Source organism: Pelophylax lessonae (assembly GCF_965119305.1).
Source record: "Pelophylax lessonae genome assembly, chromosome: 2".
Taxonomy (NCBI): Eukaryota; Metazoa; Chordata; class Amphibia; order Anura; family Ranidae; genus Pelophylax; species Pelophylax lessonae.
The window spans coordinates 94,464-111,133 of NC_138769.1; the positions used below are offsets into that span (position 1 = coordinate 94,464).

The 16,670-nt window shown below is 49.7% G+C and overlaps 1 protein-coding gene across 1 annotated transcript in view; it reads left to right on the forward strand.

Annotated features, from left to right (window-relative positions):
• The window catches only part of SLC37A1 (solute carrier family 37 member 1), a 78,608-nt gene that overhangs the window by 159 nt on the left and 61,779 nt on the right, over positions 1-16,670 (forward strand). Inside the window, exons 2-8 of the mRNA XM_082244950.1 lie at positions 284-365; positions 1,876-2,005; positions 2,079-2,157; positions 11,816-11,951; positions 12,030-12,106; positions 15,860-16,026; positions 16,105-16,136. Coding sequence (XP_082101076.1) covers positions 284-365; positions 1,876-2,005; positions 2,079-2,157; positions 11,816-11,951; positions 12,030-12,106; positions 15,860-16,026; positions 16,105-16,136 — 703 coding nt within the window. The remainder of the gene's footprint in view (positions 1-283; positions 366-1,875; positions 2,006-2,078; positions 2,158-11,815; positions 11,952-12,029; positions 12,107-15,859; positions 16,027-16,104; positions 16,137-16,670) is intronic.

Below are 16,670 nucleotides of genomic sequence, written 5' to 3' on the forward strand. Positions count from 1 at the left end.
GAATGTCGCACTTTCTGTTCCTTTTGAAAAAACTTGAGAAATATGTAAATTATTCACCTTACAAAATAGTAATATATGTAATATAGGAACAAGATGGCGGTTATCACGCAGATTGATCCTCCTGCCTCTTCTAGAAATTTCTTCTGCAGGCATTGCAGACCTGGCTGTATGTCCGGCCAGGGGGCGGCAGCTCGGGGGCAGACATGTCTGATTGTGTATGGTTCTGTATTGTATGAGATTTATTCCCTAGGATTGTTCAATGACTGATCTCCTCTGTCTGCAGGTTTCGTGCTCTGGTGCTGCTCCTCACCTACCTCCTCTACTGCAGCTTCCACCTGTCCAGGAAGCCAATCACCATCGTCAAGGTGTGTGTGGGGGGGATGGAAGATAGGGGTGTGGGGGGTGGAAGATGGAAAGAGTCATGGGTAGAGGAATGGCAATCAGAGACAGGGTGAAGGATGAGAGGTGATGGGATAGGTAAGAGGGCCATGGATGGGCAATAAAGGGCAGATGGGAAGCAGAGTGTTAGAAGGGGGATGGGAATTGGGACAGGAGATGAGGGGATTGGTAATAGAACCAGGGATAAGAGATGGAGGGCAGATAAGAAGTAGGGGGGTGATGGGAGAGGAATGGGGTGGGAAGTGGACAGGAGATGAGGGCATTGGTAATAAAGCCAGAGATGGGAGATGGAGGGCAGATGGGAAGTGGGGTGATGGGGGATAGAGGTGGATGGGAAATGAGGGGGATTGGTAACAGGGTGATGGTGGGCATATGGGAAGTGGGGTGATGGGGGATAGAGGTGGATGGGAGATGAGGGGGATTGGTAACAGGGTGATGGTGGTAGAGAGATGTTGTGGGAGGTTTATGGGATATTGGTAACCGGATCGGAGATGGAGGGCAGATCGGATATGGGTTGATGGGAGAGGGGTGGGGTTATGAGGTTTATGGGAGAAGAAGGGAATGGTAACAGGGCCAGGGATGGGTGATGGAAGGCAGATGAGAAGAGGGGTGATGGTAGAAGGTTGGGGTAGGAGGAGAATGGGATGTGAGGGGAAAAGAAGAATAAGGGGGACGGGGGGGGGGGGGAATGTTTGTGGTCAGACATCATGTCCACTCTTGCTCAGAAATGTCTTTACCTACACTAATACTATTACCAAAAGTATTGGGACGCCGGCCTTTACACACACAAACATTAATGGCATCCCAGTCTTAGTCCGTAGGGTTCAATATTGAGTTGGCTCCGCCCTTTGCAGCTATAACAGCTTCAACTCTTCTGGGAAGGCTCTACAAGGTTTAGGAGTGTCTATGGGAATGTTTAACCATTACTTCAGAAGCACATTTGTGAGGTCAGGCACTGATGTTGGATGAGAAGGCCTGGCTCGCAGTCTCCACTCTAATTCACCCCAAAGGTGTTCTATTAGGTCGAGTTTGGTATGAGTTCAGTATTTGATCTTCATACATCTGAAGTTAATATTCAGAGTTGTGTGCATCAATTTGGGTTAGGTACAGTGTTGCATGACCGCGCAATTGTCATTTAAAATGCAACAGTGCTAAAAGCTGAAAATTGGCCTGGGCAGGAAGGGGGTGAAAGTGCCCGGTATTGAAGTGGTTAAAGAAAAAAAAATAAGACTTTATTATCACTTCAAGCTTGGTCGATGGTGTTGTAGGGATCTTCTGGCCCTCTAGTGCCAGGGCTGTCCACCATGGCAGTCCAGAAGCGACCAAGGTTGGGTATTTGGTCTTGTGAGGATCTTCCAGTCATACAATGTTGTAAAGGGAAGGGTTGTAGGGTTTATATTGCATAGTTGGTAGAAGAGTTGGAGAACAATCGTCCAGGCTGGAATTCTAAGTGATCGACTCTCTATTGTCTCCTAGGGAGAGTTACATAAACATTGTTCAGAGCCCCATGAGGTTGAGCCTCACAGCTACAATCAATTTGTCATCTTGAAGCCATCTACAGAGACCGCCATTCAGAATGCCTCCCGCTGTGGCTGGGCACCATTTGGTAAGATCTTTGTAATGTCCCATTGTCATGAATATGGATCCCCATCTTACCCTCCTCCATTCATCTTCAACAGATAAGCAGAACTACAAGCAGTTACTGGGAGCTCTGGACTATTCCTTCCTCTGTGCATACGCGGTGGGCATGTTCCTCAGGTAATGCGGGCTGCTGTGTGTGGCAGAACATTCATCTGTCATAGGACGGCTGCAGGCCATGGGAAGAATATAGGGTGACACCGAGGACTTCATCTGCCAGCAAATGGGGAAGTCACTGCCCTATGGGGTCAGAGATGTAGGAAGATGGAAGATTTGTGGTAACCCTTAGCAGCCCTTTGGAATTTTCCTTAACCACTTGGCGTCTGCTCACCTGGAGCGTACTGCGGCAGAGTGACTCTCCTGGGTCCAGCGACTTAGATCTACGTTGCTGGATCCCGCCCCCTCTCTGTGGCGCGCGCACGCCGCCGGAGGCTCGCTCCCGCCCCTGTATTCAGTCACAGCGGGAGTCGGGCCGGGGGAGGAGAGGAGGTGATCACCACCGCTCTTCCCCGATCGTCGGGGATCGAGTGTGGAGATCCGTCTGTTTGTGTAAACAAAGGGGGTGGATCTTCTCTGTGACAGGCAGGGACAGATTACAGGATTCAGCATAGCTCAACCTGCCATCTGTGTCACACAATCCCCTCCCCCCAAACACGTCACACAATCCCCTCCCCCCACACACGTCACACAATCCCCTCCCCCCACACACGTCACACAATCCCCTCCCCCCACACACGTCACACAATCCCCTCCCCCCACACACGTCACACAATCCCCTCCCCCCACACATGTCACACAATCCCCTCCCCCCACACACGTCACACAATCCCCTCCCCCCACACACGTCACACAATCCCCTCCCCCCACACATGTCACACAATCCCCTCCCCCCCACACACGTCACACAATCCCCTCCCCCCAACACACGTCACACAATCCCCTCCCCCCACACACGTCACACAATCCCCTCCCCCAACACACGTCACACAATCCCCTCCCCCCACACACGTCACACAATCCCCTCCCCCAACACACGTCACACAATCCTCTCCCCCCCCACACATGTCACACAATCCCCTCCCCCCAAACACGTCACACAATCCCCTCCCCCCACACACGTCACACAATCCCCTCCCCCCACACACGTCACACAATCCCCTCCCCCCACACACGTCACACAATCCCCTCCCCCCACACACGTCACACAATCCCCTCCCCCCACACATGTCACACAATCCCCTCCCCCCACACACGTCACACAATCCCCTCCCCCCACACACGTCACACAATCCCCTCCCCCCACACATGTCACACAATCCCCTCCCCCCCACACACGTCACACAATCCCCTCCCCCCAACACACGTCACACAATCCCCTCCCCCCACACACGTCACACAATCCCCTCCCCCAACACACGTCACACAATCCCCTCCCCCCACACACGTCACACAATCCCCTCCCCCAACACACGTCACACAATCCTCTCCCCCCCCACACACGTCACACAATCCTCTCCCCCCACACACGTCATACAATCCCCTCCCCCCACACACGTCATACAATCCCCTCCCCCCACACACGTCACACAATCCTCTCCCCCCACACACGTCACACAATCCTCTCCCCCCACACACGTCACACAATCCCCTCCCCCCACACACGTCACACAATCCCCTCCCCCAACACACGTCACACAATCCCCTCCCCCACACACGTCACACAATCCCCTCCCCCCACACACATCACACAATCCCCTCCCCCCACACACGTCACACAATCCCCTCCCCCAACACACGTCACACAATCCCCTCCCCACACACACGTCACACAATCCCCTCCCCACACACGTCACACAATCCCCTCCCCACACACGTCACACAATCCTCTCCCCCCCACACACGTCACACAATCCTCTCCCCCCACACACGTCACACAATCCTCTCCCCCCACACACGTCATACAATCCCCTCCCCCCACACACGTCATACAATCCCCTCCCCCCACACACGTCATACAATCCCCTCCCCCCACACACGTCATACAATCCCCTCCCCCCACACACGTCACACAACCCCCTCCCCCCACACACGTCACACAATCCCCTCCCCCCACACACGTCACACAATCCCCTCCCCCCACACACGTCACACAATCCCCTCCCCCCACACACGTCACACAATCCCCTCCCCCCACACACGTCACACAATCCCCTCCCCCCCACACGTCACACAATCCCCTCCCCCCCACACACGTCACACAATCCCCTCCCCCCCACACACGTCACACAATCCCCTCCCCCCACACACGTCACACAATCCCCTCCCCCCACACACGTCACACAATCCTCTCCCCCCACACACGTCACACAATCCCCTCCCCCCACACACGTCACACAATCCCCTCCCCCCACACACGTCACACAATCCCCTCCCCCCCACACACGTCACACAATCCCCTCCCCCCCACACACGTCACACAATCCCCTCCCCCCCACACACGTCACACAATCCCCTCCCCCCCACACACGTCACACAATCCCCTCCCCCCAACACACGTCACACAATCCCCTCCCCCCACACACGTCACACAATCCCCTCCCCCCACACACGTCACACAATCCCCTCCCCCCACACACGTCACACAATCCTCTCCCCCCCACACACGTCACACAATCCCCTCCCCCCACACACGTCACACAATCCCCTCCCCCCACACACGTCACACAATCCCCTCCCCCCACACACGTCACACAATCCCCTCCCCCCACACACGTCACACAATCCCCTCCCCCCACACACGTCACACAACCCCCTCCCCCCACACACGTCACACAACCCCCTCCCCCCACACACGTCACACAACCCCCTCCCCCCACACACGTCACACAACCCCCTCCCCCCACACACGTCACACAATCCCCTCCCCCCACACACGTCACACAATCCCCTCCCCCCACACACGTCACACAATCCCCTCCCCCACACACGTCACACAATCCCCTCCCCCCCACACACGTCACACAATCCCCTCCCCCCCACACACGTCACACAATCCCCTCCCCCCCACACACGTCACACAATCCCCTCCCCCCACACACGTCACACAATCCCCTCCCCCCCACACACGTCACACAATCCCCTCCCCCCCACACACGTCACACAATCCCCTCCCCCCACACACGTCACACAATCCCCTCCCCCCACACACGTCACACAATCCCCTCCCCCCACACACGTCACACAATCCCCTCCCCCCACACACGTCACACAATCCCCTCCCCCCACACACGTCACACAATCCCCTCCCCCCACACACGTCACACAATCCTCTCCCCCCCACACACGTCACACAATCCTCTCCCCCCCACACACGTCACACAATCCTCTCCCCCCCACACACGTCACACAATCCCCTCCCCCCACACACGTCACACAATCCCCTCCCCCAACACACGTCACACAATCCCCTCCCCCACACACGTCACACAATCCCCTCCCCCCCACACACGTCACACAATCCCCTCCCCCCCACACACGTCACACAATCCCCTCCCCCCCACACACGTCACACAATCCCCTCCCCCCACACACGTCACACAATCCTCTCCCCCCACACACGTCACACAATCCCCTCCCCCCACACACGTCACACAATCCCCTCCCCCCCACACACGTCACACAATCCCCTCCCCCCACACACGTCACACAATCCCCTCCCCCCACACACGTCACACAATCCCCTCCCCCCACACACGTCACACAATCCCCTCCCCCCACACACGTCACACAATCCCCTCCCCCCACACACGTCACACAATCCCCTCCCCCCACACACGTCACACAATCCCCTCCCCCCACACACGTCACACAATCCCCTCCCCCCACACACGTCACACAATCCTCTCCCCCCCACACACGTCACACAATCCCCTCCCCCCACACACGTCACACAATCCCCTCCCCCCACACACGTCACACAATCCCCTCCCCCCACACACGTCACACAATCCCCTCCCCCAACACACGTCACACAATCCCCTCCCCCCACACACGTCACACAATCCCCTCCCCCCCACACGTCACACAATCCCCTCCCCCCACACACGTCACACAATCCCCTCCCCCCACACACGTCACACAATCCCCTCCCCCCACACACGTCACACAATCCCCTCCCCCCACACACGTCACACAATCCCCTCCCCCCACACACGTCACACAATCCCCTCCCCCCACACACGTCACACAATCCCCTCCCCCCACACACGTCACACAATCCTCTCCCCCCCACACGTCACACAATCCCCTCCCCCCACACACGTCACACAATCCCCTCCCCCAACACACGTCACACAATCCCCTCCCCCCACACACATCAGTTAGCATGAGGCACACATTTAACCCCTTGATCACAAATAGTATTAACCTCTTCCCTGCCAGTGTCATTATTACAGTAACAGTGCATATGTATAGCACTGATTACTGTAGTAATGTCACTGGTACCCCCAAAAGTGTCACAAATGTCAGTTAGGGGTCCGATCTGTCCGCCGCAATGTCGCAGTCCCGCAAAAAATCACAGATCGCCGCCATTAATAGTAAAAAATAAAAAACAATAAAAATGACAGAAATCTTTCCCGTAGGTAGTAAATGCGATAACTTTTGCGCAAAACAATCAAAATACGCTTATTGTAAGTTTTTTTTTACCAAACATATTTAGTAGAAAACAAATTGGCCTAAAATGTTAAATTTTGATTTTTTAAATTTTTTTTTTTTTTTGGGAATTTTATAAATCAGAATGTAGAAAATATTGTTTTTTTTTTTTTTTAAATTGTCGCTCTTTTTTTCAAAAAATAAAAATCGCAGAGGTGATCAAATACCACCAAAAGAAATCTCTGTTTGTGGGAAAAAAGGACATAAATTGTATTTGGGTACAGCGTCGCACGACCGCGCAATTGTCAGTTAAAGTAATGCAGTGCCGAATCGCAAAATAGGACCTGGTCAGGAAGGGGGGTAAAATCTTCCGGTCTTAAAGCAGTTAAAAATACGCTCATTGAGAATTTTTTTGTCACAGACATGGAGCTAAATACATTTTGGCCTAAAAATATGACAAAAATTGAATATATTTATTTTTTAACTGTCAAAGAAGAAAATTTTTCCGCAAAATTTTCGCTCTATTTTTTTATTAATATCGCAAAAAAAGAAAAGCGCAGAGGTGATCAAATACCACCAAAAGAAAGCTCTGTTTGTGGGGGAAAAAAAGGGCGTAAGTTTCGTTGCATGACCGCGCAATTGTCAGTTAAAGTTGCACAGTGCCAAGTTTCAAAAAGTGACCTGGTCATTAAGCAGCCACATCCTCCGGTGGTGAAGTGGTTAAAGGTTGCTTTGTGTTTCAATCCTTTACATAAAGCCATCACACCGATCACAAGCAGAGACATGGCGGAGCAGGCATGTTTATACTGGAGGGGTCTCCTCTGCTGAGCTCTATAATGGCTGCCAGAGATGGCTGAACTACAAACCCATCCCGTCCATGAATGATCATTCACATCTGGACATTCTGGGGCTCTTGTCACCAATGTCTTGGGTGTTGTACAGTGAGGGGGGGGGGGGGGAAGTATGTGACCCCCTGCTGTTTTTGTAGGTTTGCCCACTGACAGAAATGATCAGGCTATAATTTTATTGGTCGGTTTATTTTACAGAATAACAACAAAAATATCCAGAAAAACTCATTTAAAAAAAGTTATAAATTGATTTGCATTTTAAATGAGTGAAATAAGTATTTGACCCCTTAGTAGTTGGTGGAGAAACCCTTGTTGGAAGCACAGAGGTCAGAGGTCAGACGTTTCTTGTAGTTGGCCTCCAGGTTCGCACACATCTCAGGAGGGATTTTCTCCTCTTTCCAGATCCTCCCCAAGTCATTAAGGTTTCCAGGCTGACGTTTGGAAGCTCGAACCTTCAGCTCCCTCCACAGATTTTCTATGGGATTAGGGTCTGAAGACTGGCTAGGCCACTCCAGGACCTTCATATGCTTGAGGCACTCCTTTGTTGCCTTGGCCGTGTGTTTTGGGTCATTGTCCTGCTGGAAGACCCATCCATGACCCATCTTCCATGCCTGACTGAGGGAAGGAGGTTCTCACCCAGGATTTGATGGTACATGGCCCCGCCCATCGTCCCTTTGATGAGGTGAAGTTGTCCCCTTAGCAGAAAACACCCCCAAAGCATAATGTTTCCTCCTCCATGTGTGACGGTGGGGGATGGGGTTCTTGGGGTCATAGACAGCATTCCTCCTCCTCCTCCAAACACGGCGAGTTGAGTTGATGTAGATAGTGAGGACCAATGCGCTACCAGGGGATAATATGACCTCAGAGAAACTGGTTCAAATATGGATGGTATGAAACAACGGGTGTTGATGTGCAAATCCACAAAAAAAGAAAAGAAAAAGCAGCAAATTTTAATCAGGGTCCCCACTATAGATAAATACTAAAAAAAATTGGCACTAATTCATAGAAAATCGAAGAACTGCATCCGTACAGGTGGACAAAAAATGTGAAGTATAAAAATATATAATCTTCCAATAAAAGTTGAATGGGTTAAAAATACTGACTAAGACTGTGTGGTGATAGTGAAACAAAATTCAGCGCTTAATTCATAAAGTGATAAACTGAATCCGTGCAGATGGACAAATTACGCGTTGTATAGCAAAAATAAATGGCTCCAAATGACGCTGAACAGTTAAAAATATATAATGGGTGCAAATGTAGATGTATGTAGTGATACAAATGTCTCAGTATATAACAAAATGTTTCAATGGTGTCAAAATAAATAAATAAACAAATGTGTAATAATGTGAATGAACAATGTAGGTGAAAAGAACACAACTATTATTCCTGCAAAAAACCGTGACAGAATAGAGAAGTGCTAAAAATCTATTTCAAATAAATCCTGATATATAAAAATGAATAAGATGGGAATATTATTTATTTATTCCACATTCCCATCTTATTCATTTTTATATATCGGGATTTATTTGAAATAGATTTTTAGCACTTCTCTATTCTGTCACGGTTTTTTGCAGGAATAATAGTTGTGTTCTTTTCACCTACATTGTTCATTCACATTATTACACATTTGTTTATTTATTTATTTTGACACCATTGAAACATTTTGTTATATATTGAGACATTTGTATCACTATATACATCTACATTTGCACCCATTATATATTTTTAACTGTTCAGCGTCATTTGGAGCCATTTATTTTTATTTTTACTATCCAAGACGTAATTTGTCCACCTGCACGGATACAGTTTATCACTTTATGAATTAAGCACTGAATTTTGTTTCACTATCACCACACAGTCTTAGTCAGTATTTTTAACCCATTCAACTTTTATTGGAAGATTATATATTTTTATACTTCACATTTTTCGTCCACCTGTACAGATGCAGATCATCGATTTTCTATGAATTCGCACCGATTTTTTAAATTTTTCTGAGTTAAATTGATGCCAAAAAGCTGGATTTTGGTCTCCTCCGACACCCAGTTCTCCTCTGAATCATTCAGATGTTCATTAGCAGACATCAGACGGGCTGTACCATGTGATTTCCTGAGCAGGGGGACCTTGCGGGTGCTGCAGGATTTCAGTCCTCCATGGGGTAGTGTTACCAATTGTTTTCTTGGTGACGATGGTCCCAGCTGAGATCGTTGAGAAGATTCTCCCGTGTAGTTCTGGGCTGATTCCTCATCGTTCTCCATCATCATTGAACCTCCACGAGGTGAGATCTTCCATGGAGCCCCAGACTGAGGGAGACTGACCGTTATTTTCTGTTTCTTCCAACCAACTGTTGTCACCTCTCACCAAGCTGCTTGGCGATGGTCTTGTAGCCATTCCAGCCTTGTGTAGGTCTCCAATCTTCTCCCCGACATCCTTGGACAGCTCTTTGGTCTTGGCCATGGTGGAGAGATTGGAATCTGATTGGTTGATTCTGTGGACAGATGTCTTCTATACAGGTAACAAGCTGAGATTAGGAGCACTCCCTATAAGAGAATCCTCCTAATCTCAGCTCATTACCTGTATAGAAGACACCTGGGAGCCATAAATCTTGCTGATAGATCGGGTATCAAATACTTATTTCACTCATTAAAATGAAAATCAATTTATATTGTTTTTTTTTTATTATTTAAATCCGTTTTTCTGGATATTTCTTTTGTTCTGTCTCTCACTGGTAAAATAAACCGACCAATAAAATTATAGACTGTGACGAGACCCTTGCTCGCTCGCTTCCGCTCTCCCGACACTCCTCTGTTTCTAGTGAGTCCGCTTGTAGATTGCAACGTCTGATGGTTCGGTCAACCAAGGATCCGGGATCCGAACTACAGCTATGTGCCATCCGGAATCCATTAGAACAAACACCAAGCAGGCTGTATGTAAGTTCAAACAGGAAGACAATTTATTGGAAGAACACAGCACAATTTTATACAGAATTTGGAACATCCTGCCCCCAACAACCGCCCTCCTATTGGTCAATTGCACAGTACATGCAGTTCCCCTTCAGGTCCTCCTTTCGCCATGCAAATGAGGACTTGAAAATGAGTCAGCAGGGATTGGTCAGATAGCTTGAGTAGAAGGACTGTTATGTGCAATGAGACAGAAGCCCCAGGGGGCAATCAATGTACACAATAGCCAGACACAGAACAATGGTTCCCTAAGGAGCCCCCCAACCTCTCTAAAGGAATTTGGGGTCCACAACCCCCATGCCCAAAGTGACTCCCGTCACATAGACTATTAAAGAAAATAGAAAAAATGTGCAGCGCTAATGAAACATTGCAAATAAAGAAATATAAGCAATCACAAGTCTCCAAATAAAGTCTATGGTGACAAATAAACAAAATCCCCAGTGTGTACAGGTGAAGGAAAAGGCGTCCAAAAATTGTAATGGGTGATTGTGGTGCACGTGAATTCCCAACACCGACAGGGGATGTTCTAAGCGCTCACCAGAAGTAGAGGATCCAGAATACCATATAGTACCTCCAATAGGATATAGGATAGGATCTCCAATGCTTAAATGGTAGAAGATGGTTATTCGGGTCCGTACGATGACATTGGGTGCTTCAGTGTAATATGGTAGCCGGTGTATACAGCAGGAGCTCTCAATCAGAAATGATGAAAACCAGAAAGGAGCAAAAATAGTGTAATACTGCTACAAATTTATTATTAAAAATAAAGCAAATAAACTTAAGACATCTCAAGATTAGTGCATCAATAGTACATGGATAGGCTGTCTGGCGTGACCTTAACACGTTTCATCAAACCTGCCTTTCTCATAAGGTGTAGCCAAAAAATTATAGACCGATCATTTCTATGTCAGTGGGCAAACGTACAAAATCAGCAGGGGTTCCAATACTTTTCCCCCTCACTTTATTCTTGCTGTTGATCTAGTACATGATGTCTTGTAGATGGTTATATCCGCATAGGATGGCAGCTGTTGGAGGGTCTAAGGCAGGGGCCCATAAACTACGGCCCTCCAGCTGAGACATTGTAAAACTGACATTAACATACATGACTAGGCATGATGGGAATTGTAGTAGGGCCATAGTTTGAAGACCCCTGGTCTAAGGTTTGGATTTCGGTTGGGGTACAGGTTAGAATTTGAGTTCCTATAAACTATAAGCATGGAATTGTATATAGAGGGCTGATAATTGTGATTCCCTCCCTGAATTATAATTTTCTGTAGCTCCTTGTATAGCCACCAATGCTGACACTCTACTCTTCTCTCCTAGCGGTATGATTGGGGAACGCTTACCTCTCCGATATTTCCTCTCTTGTGGCATGGTGGCCAGCGGCTTCTTTACTGGGCTGTTTGGACTGGGCTATTTCTACAACATCCACAACCTAACCTATTATATTATCATCCAGGTAAGTGATCTTTCCTGCAGGTCTGTAGGTTGGACCTGAATACACGCGGGGATAACTCTTCCTTTCCTCAATCCCCAGGTGCTGAATGGTTTGGTGCAGACCACCGGATGGCCGAGTGTGGTGACCTGCATTGGGAACTGGTTTGGGAAAGGGAGGTAAGTGATCTCTGGTAACTGCTGGGTTGGGAGTTGGTGTATTAGTGCTGGGAATAGTGTGGAGTTGGTGTATTGGTACTGGGAATAGTGTGGAGTTGGTGTATTGGTACTGGGAATAGTGTGGAGTTGGTGTATTAGTACTGGGAATAGTGTGGAGTTGGTGTATTTGTGCTGGGAATAGTGTGGAGTTGGTGTATTAGTGCTGGGAATAGTGTGGAGTTGGTGTATTTGTGCTGGGAATAGTGTGGAGTTGGTGTATTGGTGCTGGGAATAGTGTGGGGTTGGTGTATTGGTACTGGGAATAGTGTGGGGTTGGTGTATTGGTACTGGGAATAGTGTGGGGTTGGTGTATTGGTACTGGGAATAGTGTGGGGTTGGTGTATTGGTACTGGGAATAGTGTGGGGTTGGTGTATTGGTACTGGGAATAGTGTGGAGTTGGTGTATTGGTACTGGGAATAGTGTGGGGTTGGTGTATTAGTACTGGGAATAGTGTGGAGTTGGTGTATTAGTACTGGGAATAGTGTGGAGTTGGTGTATTGGTACTGGGAATAGTGTGGAGTTGGTGTATTAGTACTGGGAATAGTGTGGAGTTGGTGTATTAGTGCTGGGAATAGTGTGGAGTTGGTGTATTAGTACTGGGAATAGTGTGGAGTTGGTGTATTAGTACTGGGAATAGTGTGGAGTTGGTGTATTGGTACTGAGAATAGTGTGGAGTTGGTGTATTGGTACTGAGAATAGTGTGGAGTTGGTGTATTAGTACTGGGAATAGTGTGGAGTTGGTGTATCGGTACTGGGAATAGTGTGGAGTTGGTGTATTAGTACTGGGAATAGTGTGGAGTTGGTGTATCGGTACTGGGAATAGTGTGGAGTTGGTGTATTAGTACTGGGAATAGTGTGGAGTTGGTGTATTAGTACTGGGAATAGTGTGAAGTTGGTGTATTAGTACTGGGAATAGTGTGGAGTTGGTGTATTAGTACTGGGAATAGTGTGGAGTTGGTGTATTAGTACTGGGAATAGTGTGGAGTTGGTGTATTGGTGCTGGGAATAGTGTGGGGTTGGTGTATTGGTACTGGGAATAGTGTGGGGTTGGTGTATTGGTACTGGGAATAGTGTGGGGTTGGTGTATTGGTACTGGGAATAGTGTGGAGTTGGTGTATCGGTACTGGGAATAGTGTGGAGTTGGTGTATTAGTACTGGGAATAGTGTGGAGTTGGTGTATTAGTACTGGGAATAGTGTGGAGTTGGTGTATTAGTACTGGGAATAGTGTGAAGTTGGTGTATTAGTACTGGGAATAGTGTGGAGTTGGTGTATTAGTACTGGGAATAGTGTGGAGTTGGTGTATTAGTACTGGGAATAGTGTGGAGTTGGTGTATTAGTACTGGGAATACTGTGGAGTTGGTGTATTAGTACTGGGAATAGTGTGGAGTTGGTGTATTAGTACTGGGAATAGTGTGGAGTTGGTGTATTAGTACTGGGAATAGTGTGGAGTTGGTGTATTAGTACTGGGAATAGTGTGGAGTTGGTGTATTAATACTGGGAATAGTGTGGAGTTGGTGTATTAGTGCTGGGAATAGTGTGGAGTTGGTGTATTAGTACTGGGAATAGTGTGGAGTTGGTGTATTGGTACTGGGAATAGTGTGGAGTTGGTGTATTAGTACTGGGAATAGTGTGGAGTTGGTGTATTGGTACTGGGAATAGTGTGGAGTTGGTGTATTAGTACTGGGAATAGTGTGGAGTTGGTGTATCCTCTCCCCTGTCCTCTCCCCTGTCCTCTCCCCCTGTCCTCTCCCCCTGTCCTCTCCCCCTGTCCTCTCCCCCTGTCCTCTTCCCCCTGTCCTCTTCCCCCTGTCCTCTTCCCCCTGTCCTCTTCCCCCTGTCCTCTTCCCCCTGTCCTCTTCCCCCTGTCCTCTTCCCCCTGTCCTCTTCCCCTGTCCTCTTCCCCTGTCCTCTTCCCCTGTCCTCTTCCCCCTGTCCTCTTCCCCCTGTCCTCTTCCCCCTGTCCTCTTCCCCCTGTCCTCTTCCCCCTGTCCTCTTCCCCCTGTCCTCTTCCCCCTGTCCTCTTCCCCCTGTCCTCTTCCCCCTGTCCTCTTCCCCCTGTCCTCTTCCCCCTGTCCTCTTCCCCTGTCCTCTTCCCCTGTCCTCTTCCCCTGTCCTCTTCCCCCTGTCCTCTTCCCCCTGTCCTCTTCCCCCTGTCCTCTTCCCCTGTCCTCTTCCCCCTGTCCTCTTCCCCCTGTCCTCTTCCCCCTGTCCTCTTCCCCCTGTCCTCTTCCCCCTGTCCTCTTCCCCCTGTCCTCTTCCCCCTGTCCTCTTCCCCCTGTCCTCTTCCCCCTGTCCTCTTCCCCCTGTCCTCTTCCCCCTGTCCTCTCTCCCCTGTCCTCTCTCCCCTGTCCTCTCTCCCCTGTCCTCTCTCCCCTGTCCTCTCACACCAGCATTCTCTGATTCCCCATGTAGGTCTCTTTTCTCTTCCCTTTCCTCTCTGGTTGTCTTATTCTTCCTCCACCAGAGTTTCCTCTGGCTTCGCCCTGCCCAGGCATAGTTCACCATCTTTCGGGTCCTGCCGCGCGCGCTCATGCTCCACCTCCCTGGCGGGGTGGGCGAGACGGGCCGGTGGTGCTGATTCTTATTCTTCCTCTGGCTGTCTCGGAAATGCTCTTGGCTTCTCCTTTTCTTTGGCTCTCTCCAGGAATCTCAGTTTATTCCTCTAGATGTAGCAGTGAGGCTTTTGGTCCATCTTCCATCCACTCGCTGTCTTGCTGAGGCTCCTGGTCCCTCTACTTTCCTCTGGTTGTCTCGGTGGGATTATTGATCTCTAATCTTTTTTTCTGGCTGTTTTGAGAATATTCCTAAATTCTTTTCCTTTCTCTGGGTCTTTCATGGAGACTCTGTCCCTTTCCATTCCCTGACTCTCTTGGTCTCTCAGACCCTCCTCCATCCATTGGCTGTCTTAGTGAGACTCTTGGTCTTTCTTTCACTCCGTGGCTTTCTTGTTGAGGCTTTCAGTCCTTTTTTTCTTTCCTTAGCTGTATCGGTGAGGCTTTTGGTCCCTCTTCCATTCTGTAGTTGTTTTGGAAAGGCTCTCAGTCCCTCTTAATCTTGGTGATGCTCCAGGTCCCTTCTATCCTCTGTCCATCAGTTGGTTACTATGGGGGAGGCTCTCAGTCCCTCTTCCACCCTCTGACTGCTTTGGTGAGGCTCTCTGTCCCTCTTCCATTCTCTGGGTCCCTTGTGGTGAGGCTCTCTGTCCCTCTTCCACTCTCTGGGTCCCTTGTGGTGAGGCTCTCTGTCCCTCTTCCATTCTCTGGGTCCCTTGTGGTGAGGCTCTCAGTCCCTCTTCCATTCTCTGGGTCCCTTGTGGTGAGGCTCTCTGTCCCTCTTCCATTCTCTGGGTCCCTTGTGGTGAGGCTCTCAGTCCCTCTTCCATTCTCTGGGTCCCTTGTGGTGAGGCTCTTTGTCTTTAATCTTTTCTCTTGCTGTCCAGTTGATGCTCTAGGCCAGTGGTCCTCAACTCCGGTCCTCAGGGCCCACTAACAGGCCAGATTTTAAGTATCACCTTGGGGAGATACAGACTAGAATACTGCAATCACTGAGCAGCAAATGATGTCACCTGGGATTTATTTCAGTTATCTTGCAAACCTGGCCTGTTAGTGGGCCCTGAGGACCAGGGTTGAGGACCAAGGCTCTAGGCCACATCCTTCAGTCTGTCCCACCAAAGCCTGATATCTAACCCATGTCCTCCATCTTCTGTCCACAGACGAGGTTTAATCATGGGAGTTTGGAATTCGCACACATCTGTTGGAAATATTTTGGGGTCCCTGATTGCTGGTTTCTGGGTGTCCTCCTGTTGGGGGATGTCCTTTGTTGTTCCGGGTATAATCATTGGAGTGATGGGCATCGTCTGTTTCCTGTTCCTCATAGAACGTAAGTCATAGATTTTGGGGTGTGTGGCATTGTGAGCCTCGGATATCTTACATGTGATTCTCTCTTCTCTACCTGCAGATCCCCGAGATGTCAACTCCGATCCTCCTCGGGTAAGAAGAACCTTCCAACCGGGGTCCGGACTTCTCCCCATTCTCATCTGTTCTGTCAAATCTGAACCCACCGGACATCCCCAGTCATAGCCATCCTCATCCCCTTTCCCTCCTCGTCCCCTTTCCCTCCTCGTCCCCTTTCCCTCCTTGTCCCCTTTCCCTCCTCGTCCCCTTTCCCTCCTCGTCCCCTTTCCTTCCTCATCCCCTTTCCCTCCTCATCCCCAGTCCTTTCCCTCCTCGTCCCCTTTCCCTCCTCGTCCCCTTTCCCTCCTCGTCCCCTTTCCCTCCTCGTCCCCTTTCCCTCCTCGTCCCCTTTCCCTCCTCGTCCCCTTTCCCTCCTCGTCCCCTTTCCCTCCTCGTCCCCTTTCCCTCCTCGTCCCCTTTCCCTCCTCGTCCCCTTTCCCTCCTCGTCCCCTTTCCCTCCTCGTCCCCTTTCCCTCCTCCTCTAGTGCTCCTCTAGGCTTCATGCACACGGGCACTCTTGGGCATCAAACATAAACTGTGAGGGTATCTCTGTACTGGGACAGATCTGCA